This window comes from Opisthorchis viverrini, assembly GCF_000715545.1.
Source record: "Opisthorchis viverrini unplaced genomic scaffold opera_v5_1, whole genome shotgun sequence".
Lineage (NCBI taxonomy): Eukaryota > Metazoa > Platyhelminthes > Trematoda > Opisthorchiida > Opisthorchiidae > Opisthorchis > Opisthorchis viverrini.
Window position 1 is genome coordinate 1,404,525 of NW_008751657.1, and position 14,052 is coordinate 1,418,576.

The 14,052-nt window shown below is 42.5% G+C and overlaps 1 protein-coding gene across 1 annotated transcript in view; it reads left to right on the forward strand.

The window, feature by feature from the left end:
• Positions 1-373, forward strand: part of T265_00017 (hypothetical protein) — a gene marked incomplete at both ends in the record, with an annotated part of 24,805 nt that extends 24,432 nt beyond the window's left edge. Inside the window, one exon of the mRNA XM_009163674.1 lies at positions 52-373. Coding sequence (XP_009161938.1) covers positions 52-126 — 75 coding nt within the window. The remainder of the gene's footprint in view (positions 1-51) is intronic.
• Positions 374-14,052: the final 13,679 nt, after the last annotated feature.

Here is a 14,052-nt window from a genome sequence, read left to right on the forward strand (position 1 = left end):
TATATATATATATATATATATATATGCATGTATATATTTATTGTTTTTCAGGGATATTTTCGAATCTACCGAGGTGACGGGACGTGTGGTATAAACGCTGATGCTACCAGTTCCGTCATACTCTGATCGGCGCCAAAATCAACGATGGACAGTATTACTTCATTAGTAGTAGTTCTTATAATCAAATTTTTATCCCGGTCATCTTGTTCTCACCAACATTACTCTAATGTCCTCCGTATAGTGTTCATACCCTTTCTATTTAATATTCTGTCCATCAAGAACTGGTCATTTTCACCACGATATTTGTTCACAACTGTCCTCATCCGCAAATGCAACGGGCTGTAAAGTTATTGCACAATCCTTCTTTTCCGATTTGTTTTTCAATGTTTTCGGTGGGGTGGGGTTGACTACTCTGAACAGGTTCATGGAGGGTTAGGTACGCATCACTCATCCAACCTGAGGATTTCTTTTCAGGCAGAGAATGAACAAAATATTCCAAGATAATGGCATGTTCAGGAGATTTCGCACGAGTGGATCAGGCCTCACCACGATTGTAGTATGACTCGATAGGTCGGTTGAATAAGTCACTCATCTATTTTATTGTACAAAGTTTCCATTTTGTTGCTTTGAAAAGCACTAATTTTGGTTAAAAGTTCAGCGTCTCTCTTGCATCTGAAAATGCTTAGTTAATAAGCTCGCGGTCATTATTGATTCTCGTCGTCCATATGCATTAGCGAAAAAATCGTGGAGTTCGCCCCATACATAATGACACGTTAGTACCAACGTCTGATAAATCGAGACGTGACAGCGAGACTGTCCAGAGTGTTTAAACCTTGGAAAACTCACGCACGCTGTTTACACGGTAATTGAGACGTGACACAATCAGCGCATGCACGTGAACGTTTTGCAATACGATAAAAATTGTATAAACAGTTGTTACAGTCCTCGGAACACCAAACTCAACCAATAAACGAACTCTAAACAAAGAAAAACCATGGTGTGATCAAATTCACAGTCAAATTAATGAGGATCAGTGGATTAAACGTATCTGATGATGACTACCATAGTTTTGATAAACTTTAAGGGTAGCACTGGACTATGATACGCTTCTTTGAAGTTTTTGAAATCAGTGTGGGAGCCAATGTCGTGTCAACAGCCATATTCGACTTGGTAATTATGAATTAAGCAACCCGGTGATTATCCATTGTTCAAACACTGACCTGAAGGTTGTGGGTTCGAAACTTTTCAAGTTTCGTGGTACCCAATGAGGACGAGGCACCTGTACAGTTATTCTGGGCTTTTCAGTATAGATTGGCTTCACTGACAGAATGAAATCTCTACTGAATTACTGATTATTAATAAATGGACGATTCCATAAAGTGATCCATGATAGTCATGCGCCCCAACTTCATATGAAGTAATTAACCGGAACCTCTGTGTGCTGTAGACCCCGGTGTATATTTATGGTAGCCAATTCGTAATTGTGCAAACGACCTACCATGACCTACCACGTTCTTCACACACACCGCACCAAACAAGTCAAGAGTAAAAACCCATAGGTTGATGATTGACCAAATGGCCGTTTATTTGTTCGCCGAGCATGACAATCAGCTTGCAAGCTTATCCACAAACTTGGACTTTAGCCAGACAGAGCGATGAGGTGATGGTCAGACTAATGAATAAATATGGACACATTTGTATTAGAAAGTACGACAGAATAGTCAATAAACACAGGCCACCCTGCCTTAGGGTATCGGGACCTGAAATGATACGACTGTGTGATGCAGTAGAACGATGCAAGATAGTTGCCAAGCTCGGCAAGCAGATAAATGACCCGGAAACGTACCCGAGCTATTAATAGTTCAACACGCTAACAAACCCACTCCAATTTGGGGGCCACCGCCCTTTCCTCCGGGCTTATAAGGACGCCACTGAATAAAACCTAGTTGAGCCATCAAATGCCAGGCGCATTAAGCAGCAGTCTAAGAGTAGAACACGCGTAGCACCGTTAGCCAGATATTGCCACTGACAACACATCCAAAGGGTGTTGCTTCGGGTCACACCAAGAAGTCAAGTATTTCCTGTGACTGATCTCGCATTCTAGCGCAGCAGCAGGTTCGTCTGCGTTCGTGATCCTGACACAGTATGGTCAATTCTGATTTTTTTCCCTACATTCCTTTTCTGGTCGTCCCAGGAGGACGCAATTAAGACATGGTCTCATACATAGATAGGAACAAGTTCAAAATGAAGGTGACTTAGCACAAAACTGAGCTTTTGTTGTCATTTACTTTTAAAGTACTCATCTCAGGACGCAGTCATAATTGTTTATCAAAGTAGCCGACTGAGCTAAACTATGGATAGTCAAAGATACCATGTTCCATTCGATGAGATATGTTTGCACATGAAATGCCAAGCACGGCACTTTAGATTCAACAACTCAGAAGTCCATCACGGTTAAATTACCTGTGTATAATTTGAGTTTACTTAAACGATGAACTGAGCACCACTGTTCAGACAAATTCACTACTGATCAATCACGTAGAGCACATTCTCCTTTGAGAATCGGATATTATTTGGCACCCTTCTCAGAAAGTGCATTCTGAAAGGACTGCAATTCTTTGTTTTGGGATTGACTTCCTTCAAACTGGTGTCTTCAGATTAGAGAAATTTCGCATCCTGTCTGAATCGAGTGAAGCAATACAGATGAATATCTGAGACAGCGAACTTGGCGCACTCATCATCCAGATATCTAGGGTATTTTTATACAATATCAGACAGAGATATGCTAAATGATAGCAGACTATCAGTTAATACCCATCATTAACTATAAGAGCCCAACGATTTCTGCAGACAGGGCATAAGTTCATCGATACTAATAGCAACAACTAGTACTCTATTTCAGAGAGTATATTGGATTATGAATCGTTTGGATTTTTAACCTAACCAAGCACAAGCTATTTAACAATCCGGCGAGTACACTAATTCTCCAATAAAATGATGTTATCCGTCTCCCGAGGAGTCTCATCTTGTGTCAAGTACTCAAAGAATTCAATTTTGGAACGCTCGCGGTTTCTCATGCTGATCCGGTTCTTTTCTTGTTGCGAACTGTCCGTGTATTACTGAATGTTCAACGATGCCCAAGCTTCCAGCTAATCTGTCGGTTTGTTTGACTTTTCTTTCCACCGATCAGCTGTTGCTTGGAATATCAGGTCCAATTAATGATAAAAATACACACGATACTCTGATGATATTCCACCTCTTTGGTGTGTGAGTCTTTCGATAGAATTGAATAATGAAAACCACACGTTCAGTTTCCGGTAATAGGAGGTCGAGGAACAATGGCGGTTTGTGTGATCCCTGCCCTGAAGTACATCACAGAGCAGAGAGGCTACAGATGTTGTGGTGGGAAGCCTTGGGGACCTTAGTGCTGGATCACCCTTCTAGGAAAGCGATCTATTCCACTAGCTTGCCTTTGGCCGCCCAAGCCCTTCGGTCAGGGAGATAACTCCACATATTCAATGTTCATCTAGCTTACCTTTGGCCGCCCAAGCCTTTCGGTCAGGGAGATAACTCCACATATTCATTACCGCTGGAGATAGGAGGAATTCTGTCAACATTTTCTTCTACCTAGATGGAGTGGACACTTTCTCGAGGGAGTTATCTGTGCCAATATAACCAGCAAGTCAGCTGCCGAAGGTAACGCAGGTAACGGGATGCAAGGAAGGAAATTCGCCCCAGTTTGTCGCTGCGGTGTGATGTCCTAGGGTAATACCAACTGGTCATTTCATATGGTTCTGGTGTTTGCACATAAGTCACTCTCTTTCCTCATTTAGGGGACCAGTGAATGAACCTAATGTTCTGCATGAGTAAACAGCAACACTGAACAATTTCTGCTGGACGTCCAGCTATAGCGGCCCATATATCGCACGTTTGGTGACATCCCCAAACTGCGCAGAATGCCCAAGTTGCGGAAAAGTTAGAAAAATTTTGAGATCATTTGGATACGGAAGGCACAAGACTAATGTTTTTCGAGCGAACCATTTGCATATAAAATGAACCCTAGAGCGCCATGATGGTCCCCACTCTGAACTGCATAATGAGCTGAGAATAGGCTGTTTTCTCCCACCAAACTTCCGCGAAAAGTTCAAGACCAAACCTACTAGGGGTACAGAGCACCGTCGTGCCTGAATAAATGCCTCAAAACAACGATTGTCATAAACTGTCAAAAGACATGTATAACACAAATGTAAAAACAATTTCTGTTCACTGGCGGTGATTTGGAATAAAGGAATAAGGGCTACTGGTGTGCTTTGATACTTGCTAGCTCAAAAGGCTTCCGTAGTAGACCGCGAATCTATTGCATTGTCCAATTTTTAATCAGATAGGTTGCTTGTCGAGGCCCGTTATTTTCTGTGCAGGATGAATTGATGAATGCAATCTTTCATGCAGTCAGAACTGATATGATCTTCATGTACCGTTATGAACAAGTGTGCGTTGGCAGTATTTCCCGCCCATCTATTCGAGGTCTTCAACTACTCGACTTCAGCAGAAAACCTTCTGAAAACCCTCTAGACCAGTCTACATGTACAGCATTTTTTCAGCATGTTATCCATTCTCGGAAGTGGTTGGGTAGCAACTGCTGTCTTCACGGAACAAACTGGCCGCAAGAATCTTGCGCATTATTTTCATACTACAATTAGGTCCCCATTGGAATCCACGCTTTCTGTAACCTACTATTTGTTATTCTGTTATTGGAAACATCCCTGCTGATTCGTCACCGGGATCACACTCAGAAATTTAGACATGGGAATTTGTCATTGCTGTGTCACCAAGCACTGTTATTTAGTGGTTTTGGATAATCTGAATTGGTCGAAAGACAAAGCACCGCTGCCTACTTTGGGCCGTGTTTTCTTCAACGAAACTGTTTCAGACAGACTAAACACAATCTCTATGCAGAATCCTGTCACCAACCGTTCATAACTGTCATCATGCCGAGCATACTTCCGTTTTAGCCAGAGAGATCTAAACGCTGGAGGCAGCACTCACTGGCTGTCAATTACCAAGACCTTAACTACTCTTCTAGATTCATTCATAATGCGGAACGGATTTACATGGAATTCTACTGCACCTGAATTGACACCGCCAAGAAATACGCGGCCGGTTTTTGAACGATGGATGTGCGTCTATAGACAACTCGAAAATGCTGGATTACCGAAGCTGAAAACAATTTTCTACCTTAGAAAGAATGCCTGGTCTCTAATTTACAGGCTTCCGAAACTGCTTTATTATGAACTGGATCAAGACAGCTGCGTCTGCGATTTGGCTCTCCAGATGCGATACAAGTGTGATTTTTGCCGATATCGGGCAATCACAACTACACGTGAATAAACTTGAAAAAACAACCCCAGTAAATTCGGTTGAAGCCGTCAGTTTTCTCTCCTTGTGTTGGGTGATGCAACTGTTAGCGATGGTCACTTCTGACTGAACACCTGCAAAACTGTGATAGTGCTTCTACCTGAAACAGCTGCCTTCATATTTGTAGACAGACGTTTGACTCTGAAAAGGTCATGCGATCTTGAGCACTAAAATAATCGTGCCTTTCGGTTCAACCAGTTGCTGTTTGTGAGGATTCAGTCTGCTACAAATGCGCAGGTGCGTCATGGAAAACCAACTCTAAAGGCGAGATGGCGGGGTGTAGTGGGAGGCTGGAACCTGGATGGCAAATTTTAATGGAAGAATTCGCGTATCAAAGAACTGGCCCTTGGATCGAAAGAAGCAAAACCATGATATTTCAGAAAGTGACGTTCATCCTAAAGGTTTGAACCACCAAGTAAGAGAAATACGGTCTCCTGGTTGTCAAATTTCAAAATTGAGAAAGCCTCACTTGTAGCACAGATTTTTACACATTTTCACAGGCATACTCATATTTGAGTTTCAGAAATTGAGGCAGGCTCTCTTTCAGGTGTCCTGGTGGTCCTCCTAATCATGTCTGGACGCTGCGGCAATAACCTGTCTATCACAAAGATGTGATCGCATGAATGGAATCAAGACCAACTTCAACTACTGTCGAATGACGTCAGATTTGATGCCACTTTTTCTCAACAGAACATGACGAATAATTTAAATTCACCTACTGTTTGAACCCTCAGTCTCTCGCACTCTCCTGAAATAGGCAATTGTTGCCAGTGGGGTTCTACCCGTAATGACAACTAGAGTGCGAGTGTTGTGCCTGCCGATTTACATGTAAACTTTGGAGCTGGATTTTAACTCATGAATGTCACTTGCTTCATTTTCGCTGAGCTAGTTGCGGTGTAGAACAGGACCAAATGATCAGAGTCCTTAATCACACGCAATTCCCACACTAACCAACGGTTGAGGGAATCAAATTTCTTTATTCCAGAATTTTAATGATCTATCCTGTCTACAAGTACAAAAAATGCTGACCTATGGTAGACTATTCATAGACTGGACAGTTTAATTTTCACCTCAGTGCCAGATTCTCAGTTAAAGTGTATCTATGCAAACCGGTTTTCGCATTGGACTGATCCTTTTTCTACGGAAATAATCTTGAAGCGCGATCATCCTTCGGAACATTCCCCGATGCTACAAAACCGGCTAGTTTATTACCGGTGCTCCAAGTTGCGTTGATTCTGTTTACATTGTGCTATTTCGCGTGTACGTATACGGCTCGTTTGGTTTTACTGGGCTGGTTGGAGTTAAGTGAAAGACAGTAAATCTAAGTCAAATGGTCCGGAAACGAATGCAAAGTCATGTTGTCCTTCCAAATTTCAAAGTAACTGACTGGCATTTTCATGAAGGTTGCTGAAAACTCTTCGACAGCCCACGACCGGTTTCGCTCTTCTTGGGGCTCATCAGGCAGGCGCAGTCCTCCAGTTTCCGTCAACCTTTTGATCTACTTGAACCCAAATTGGACTGTTTTCAAGAAATACACTCACATTTGCAAATCAGTTTGGTTTTCACGAGACTCAAGTGAGTCTCTCGTTTATGATATTCTACACAAGATTGACGGAAACTCGGGGACTGCGCCTACCTGATGAGCCCCAAGATGGGCGATACCGGTCGTGGGCTGTCGAAGAGTTTTCAGCAACCTTGTGAGTAGTTCCCTTCATGAAAATATACTGCGATATCTCGAACATCGTGCCAACTGAATCATGAGGCGGCCTGTGTGCGGCATATTCAGTTGTAGAATATCATAAACGAGAGATTCAGTTGAGTGTCTGGTGTAAACCAAATTGATTTGCAAATGAGTGTATTTCTCGATAAGTGACTGCTGCTTTTTATGGCATAAGGTTTCATTGTAAAGTTTTTGGCACTTGCTCGAAAATAAAAAGGCCTCTTGAATGCCGTGCATAGACTCAGAAGGAAGCTTGGATCGGTTTGGTCGTCCAACAGTTCCCGTAGATTCACGTTCAGCGCACAAGAATAAACAAACGTGTGGGTTTTTGTGAATTCGTGGGACAATCCACAGCCAGTTTGAAATTTGTGGTCTGAACGCATTAACCGTTGAATCCCATTTGATACTTTCCCCGATATGCTTTGTGTTGTTTGTTCTACACAAAGAGGGACTTCCCCCTCTGTAAAATGCTGGATACCCGTCGAACTGCCATTCAAGGAAAATGTAAGTTACCATGTCAAGTTTTATTTAGAGCCCTATTGGATGAAATGAAGTCTCACTCACTGCGTACGTCTCTCAAGCTGAAACATGCAGCTGTCTAAAAACCATCGTCTATTTCGTCAAACAAGATATTTTGTTCAATGTTTTCCCATGTCAAGAAATGGTTGGTACACTATAAGACAGGTCATATAAAATAGAAATCACGAAAACACTTGTTGGTTTTTCAAGCCGGCTAAAGCATTATTGGAAACCAATGACTTCCAAGTGTAAAATGAACGTTCAGCACGATTATTGAATTGAGCTTCAGAAATGTCTGGTAAACATATGCGCTGGATTAGAGAAACTATTTTGTGGACTGTTGCTGGGTCTACCTTTGCACCGGATTTCTTTGCCATTCCACTCGTGTTATCCTGAAACTATTTGTCCACTCACTGGCGTCCAAAAGAGTCTCACCGTCCTGTCAGCCTGTCCGGATATAACCAAACAGCTAAAATAATAACTAAGAAGATTATCATAAAAAAGAAGTTCAGCTTGATGGAGCCGAGCATCGTTTCAAAACCTAATTCGTAACTGCTAGCTCCATCCAGTTAGGATTAAAAAGGAACATGAAGTTGATGCAGGCCCTACCTGATAGGCCCCAAGAAGGGATAAAAACCGGTCTAGAGCTGTCGAGGAGTTTTCGTAGTGCGCTACGATTAGACACGCCGAATAAAGTCACCGCACTTTTTTAGCAGAATTGGAATGTGCACAGTTTCCCCATCAAAAACTCAATGTTCAGCGTCATACATCCCTCTGAATATCGTAGCAAATTGAACCTCTTTAGCAGAATGGAATGTGCACAGTTTCCCCATCAAAAACTCAATGTTCAGCGTCATACATCCCTCTGAATATCGTAGCAAATTGAACCTCAGTAGGACGTGAGGCGCCAGGAACTTTAAAAGATGGATTAGGGGCTTAGACCACCTCAAGGCAAATTCTTCCGGGGCTCACTTTGAGCCAAATGCCTGTCGATAAGGGGTACTTCATGCCAAGCCCCATGATTTTCTACCGTCCGATGCAGTGTGATGACGGAGAACATATTTCCACCATCAGAGCATTCAGCTCTTAAAATCCAGGTACTGCGCGATCCACGCCGGCTTCCCGTGTCATTCTATCATTCCGGACACTCTCATGCTACCGTCAGCTTGGATTAACATCAAAGAAGTTCGGGTTTTCATGGTATTCCAGTAAGTCGACAACCATTAAGTCGTTTTGCTCATTTGTCCCTCCCCCAGGATTGTATTACTTCTGATCACGGTGCGTCATTTGAGTGAAGTACCAAGAATGCTGACCATAAATATTAGGACATATCCTTCAGGAATTTTTAAAATATATCTTTATCACGTTTGACAAGGATGTAATAAATTGTTCATCTTTCAGAGAAAGGCTGCCTCATCATGGTTTGAAGTGAGCGCTTGCGTGGTCATGGATAGTAAGTGCATGGGAGCGCTGCGTTTCTCTACAAGGTACTTCCGCTACAGGTCATTCATACTAAGGATATCAAATTATGCCAGGAGAGGGGTGGCACACCACAGGCCCAGACAGTTTCAACAGTGATGGTATGTAGTTTATGAGTTGTAGTGTGTGTGTGTGTCTGAAAAAGAATGAAGACAAGCACTGATAAAGCGCTAGCCGACCAGGTCAGTCAGCATGCAGTTCAACGTCCGGTGTCCTGTGAAAATGTACAACATGTCGGATCGAATTTGGCCTTTTGATCGTTTCATGTTTGTTTTCAGTGATCAAACTTGGTGGTTATCTGTTCTGTACCATGGAGTGTTTGTGACGGTATGCAAACACAGGCAGTGTTTACACAAAGTTGTGTGATGTGCGCTGCGAAGTGCAGTCAGCGAAAGTCATTCATGTGTTTACCGTACTTGATCAGTCCACCAGCCTGTTACCTTGTTTGACGTCTTGGGCAGCACAAAGAAGTCGAGTGAACAGGTATTACAAAGTGAATATGAGACAAAACCGGAAGTTCAGGTGAGATGATGTTACTTTTGTAACATCTTGTCTCGGAACCTCAAGACAAACGTCTCAATATCATGGCAACCATACCGTATGAGTGACTTTCAGAGACCAGCACAACTTACTAGCACGCAAAAGAATACCCGCCGGATGGTAAGTTCACTTTCCGTGGCACTGTGGCAGCGTGATGTAATAGCAAATACGTAAACTGCTAACGCTTAAGTCCAAGTCAAATCACTTCCGAAGCTTATTTCCTAATTGAAACGAACGCTGATTTTTTCTACGTTATCAGAAGAGCACGATGACGGGACATCGGAAGACAAACAGAAATCTTGTGTCTATTCTAGAAGGCCCCTTTTAAACAAAAACAATCACACACAAACTTGACTGTGCTTCTTTCTTTCACTCTTTGCACGACAAGAGAGATACGGTGAAGCATTTTTCACGGTATAATTCATCAGCGTTACTTTTGAGAAAGGTCATACTCTAGCTCAGACGAAGCATCGTATGCCATTCTCAGGTATGTTCAAAGAATCACTGGTCATTTGTCAAATAAGACCAGCTTCGTATGTGCGGACTCGACCACACTGTCTTCTACGGCATCCGAGTCCACGTATGTATCAGTGTTCCTCTTAGCAGTGCTTTTACTGCTTATGAGAAGATCTCGTGAAGACAACCATAAAAGACCACTCACGATTCATGAAAACCATGACAGGCTTGTCGCCTTTCTAGTTAACTTGACTGCTTCGAAATTCCATCCTAGGGTTTATCACTGTTAATTGGAGTGTTTGCCAGATACTATGAGAGCAGTAAGCTTGGATTAAAGCAAGTAACTTACATAGACTTTTATTAATCTAGGTCTTCTTGAGTTCATAGCGTATTTCTGGAAGTGTAGGTCGTCAGGCCACCGCTGACTGGCCATAGAACTTCGGTCTGCATCTCCTTAACACTCCTAGTATTCAACGGTTTTCGGACAACTTCAGTATCTGTGTGATCCCAAGTGAGTTGTGTTAACCAATCAAAATTTCAGCTTCCGTTTGACGAAGTCCTTTCGAACATTTTGGGACTGTTTTCTGCTAGATAAACACGCTGACTCACAAGTACTCAGAGATAGCTCGGAAAATTTTTCCTGCACGGAGCACGAAAGCAAGATTTCCTACAGCAAAAAGTTGGCGAAAACTCAGATATAAAAACGTCATGTCTGAATATCCGTCATTTTCTGATTAAGGATGAATTGTGACTGTGATGATTCATGTGTTGGCCTGAGCATCTCACGGTTCGCTTTCCAGTATACCTTGTTTGTTACATTTCCTACCCATATTCTGATATAAAGTCCGGTACTAGTGGATGTCACGTAGAACCGACTGCTATCAAATCATCCAGCGCATCGCCGTATACCCAAGTACCCTAATCAACTGCGGCATGCAAATGTTGACTTCTAGGATGCCTGGAGGAGTATTGCTAAAAGACTCAGCGAAGGCGAATTGGACATCACAAAATGACACGCAATGTAATTGGAAAATGATGGAATTCTGAGGCGGGCCGTTTACTGGAGCGGGAGAAACCGCCAGGCAACAAAGTGCGAGCATAATAGAAGCTAAAGTGAAAGAAGAGCTGTTTCCAATACTCCAGTTTGATACGTGGTTTTGTGTGACTTTCACTCCGAAAGTTGTCAGTATAAGTGGCGTAAATCCAAAATCCAAACCAAAGCAGAAAGAAGATCTCTAAGGTTTTATTGGCCCACAGAGATTGAAATAATTGACGAACGGCACTCAAAAGCGACGGGCAAATGAATTTTTAAAAACATGAAACACGAAGCTTCAAACTTGACCTAGGTTCAAGTGAACTCGGTCTGAATCCACCTGTTGTTAAATTCAGTTACTCAGGCTGACTAGAGAGAAATTTCAACTGAAATTCAACATTATTGTAGCTTTCTTTCCAAAAGAGATCTTAGTCATACTAAAAAGTTAAGCTTGTCACGTAGGCGCTTGAACTTGGCTAAACCCTACCGAACAGTTCACTAAATGGTGACCAAAAGTTTTTCATGTCCCTTCAGACATGCCGAAATTGGCGGAGCTGGAGACTCAGTGCAGCCCCTGTAGTCACTGGAAAATTGATGTTATTCCGCATAATATGCAGCAAATAATCTCCCTCGAGATCCCACTGAGGATGTGTTTCAAAACATCAACTCTCTTGTATGCCGTCCTGAGCTGTCACTAGCTAGCCAAGTGTTTGTGCCTCGGTTGAATTTTTTTTGGTGATGCGTGCACTGTGAGTTTCATCTGTTGACCCGTACCGCTCATAATTTCCATCGACATCAGCCTAACGGGCAAATGACGTTCAACTGGCTGCACGAATGGGTCAGTCCAAACTTTATACCGCGCGAATGTGTTCCGTTCCGGCTAAGTGATAGATAGATCCGAAGACGGATGCCTGTCCATTATAAATGGTTAAAAACTAAATTTCCATCGCGTGTTGATGATACATGTTGCTGACGTCAAATCAACTGGTCGTATGGCTGATTGTTTATATGTTAAATCTTCGTTCCATTCCTGAACTTGTGGACCAGTGATGATGTGGAGGGATAGTATAAAAACTATTCAGGTGAAAAGTAGGCCAGTAGGTTCGACCGAAATCACAGAAATCAGAACCAGATTCTGCCGAAATGCAGGCCGTACTCAAGGGATAACTTGACTGCCATCCTACTGGTGAAACTTTGAAGGATATGGTTTTATTGAGAGATGAAAAACAGCAACAGATCATATTCCACTACATTTCGTTAGCAATTAATTAACATTACAAAAGGGCTTAGTATAAAGTATGGAGTGTAAATCATTAGAAGCTGGAGGTCGTCCGTCCCGAAAAGCCAGTCAATTAGGCCTTTTCCTAGGATTCGTCGGACGGATAGAGTGGGCTCACTATGGTTCAAAGTTTACACCGTCGTGCTGTCACTGATGCCACTGTTTCAAACTTTGTATCTGACTGAGTTCGTTGAGTTGTTCACTCAGTGCGTCTAAACTACTTGAAAACTGGGTTATCTGTGGATGTTAGATCATAGGTCCCGTTACACCCACCCAAACAATCTCTAATAGGGCGAACCACGCCGCGGGCTACTCTTCTGGGATTGAATATATCTGACTTCTGAGTGCCCATCAGAATCATCGTTCATGGAACCATGCATATGTACACAGATTTCTGACGATTTCAGATTTTTAAGTCAAATCAGTGCAACCTTCTTCATACAGAGTACTTAGCACTGCGCCAGAAAATATGTTTACGGCACCATACTTCCAGCTCTTTCAAATTCAGTCCTGTGCTCCGCGTATATTCACCAGTTACCATCGTATGTTGCTAAGCCCCCAGGGACTTCACAGACCCACATCCACTGGGAAACACCTCATCATCTACAAAGCTTCATTCCACACCCTTTTCATCTTTTCAAGATCTAAAGTACTAGCTTCTCTGACTTCTTCCTCGTTAAAATCGAATATGTCATCCGGAGGCTACTAAAACGCGGATTTGCCAGTCGAAATGGATCTAATGAATTGGCTGCTTCCGAGAACTAATTTTGTGAATACTCTGCAGCTTTATAGATTACAAACTCATAGTTGCACTCAAAGACTGGGTACAAATGCCACATTTTATTTTGGATTAGTCGTATGGTTCTGGTTCAAAATCCAAGTTTCTGGTGATGGTCTGAGGTGAGAAAGGACAACAACAGGCTGCAAGCTGAACCATTTAATTCTTTCATGGATCTGGAAAGCAGTGATGGATGCAAGATATGGAAGTAAATGAACAATTCCACCTTACTTTGATGGTTCTGAGGATACTCTCTGATAAGATAAGCTACCTGTCAGGGAGTCTGCGTTGACGTATGAGAAACGCTGAAAACAAAGAATTTGTGGGTATCTGAACAATTTCATATTTTCAATCTAAATTTGTTTGTCTTTTCCCCGTTATTACACTATCAGACTGCCAGAGGCACATTAGCCTTACTACACTCCTCTGATCTTATGTGAAAACTGTTGCCGATGGGGAGTGGACCCCAGGAATTACCTTTACCTGTTGAAGGGTACTTCTTGTACCAGTGCGGATTACAGCCTCGGTTATAAAACCCCAGTCAGAAGTGGTCTGAATAGGAGACAGAAAGCCCCCCGTACAAAGGTCCCGCTATACTAATACTCCTTATGGAAAGCACAGTAGCTGTAATCTCGTTGCCCCTCTGCACAATCAGCTGGGAAATTTCAAATGCCCTGACTGGATTAGTAGTAATTCGAATCACAATAAAGATAGGAAGGCTCCCAACGCTTTTCGAGACGGAATCACTTGACGTTAAATAACGTCAAATTCCTCTGAATAAGATTTCAGGCATGAACATTCTAAATTCGTTTGGCAGTGTAAGTTAAATTGAA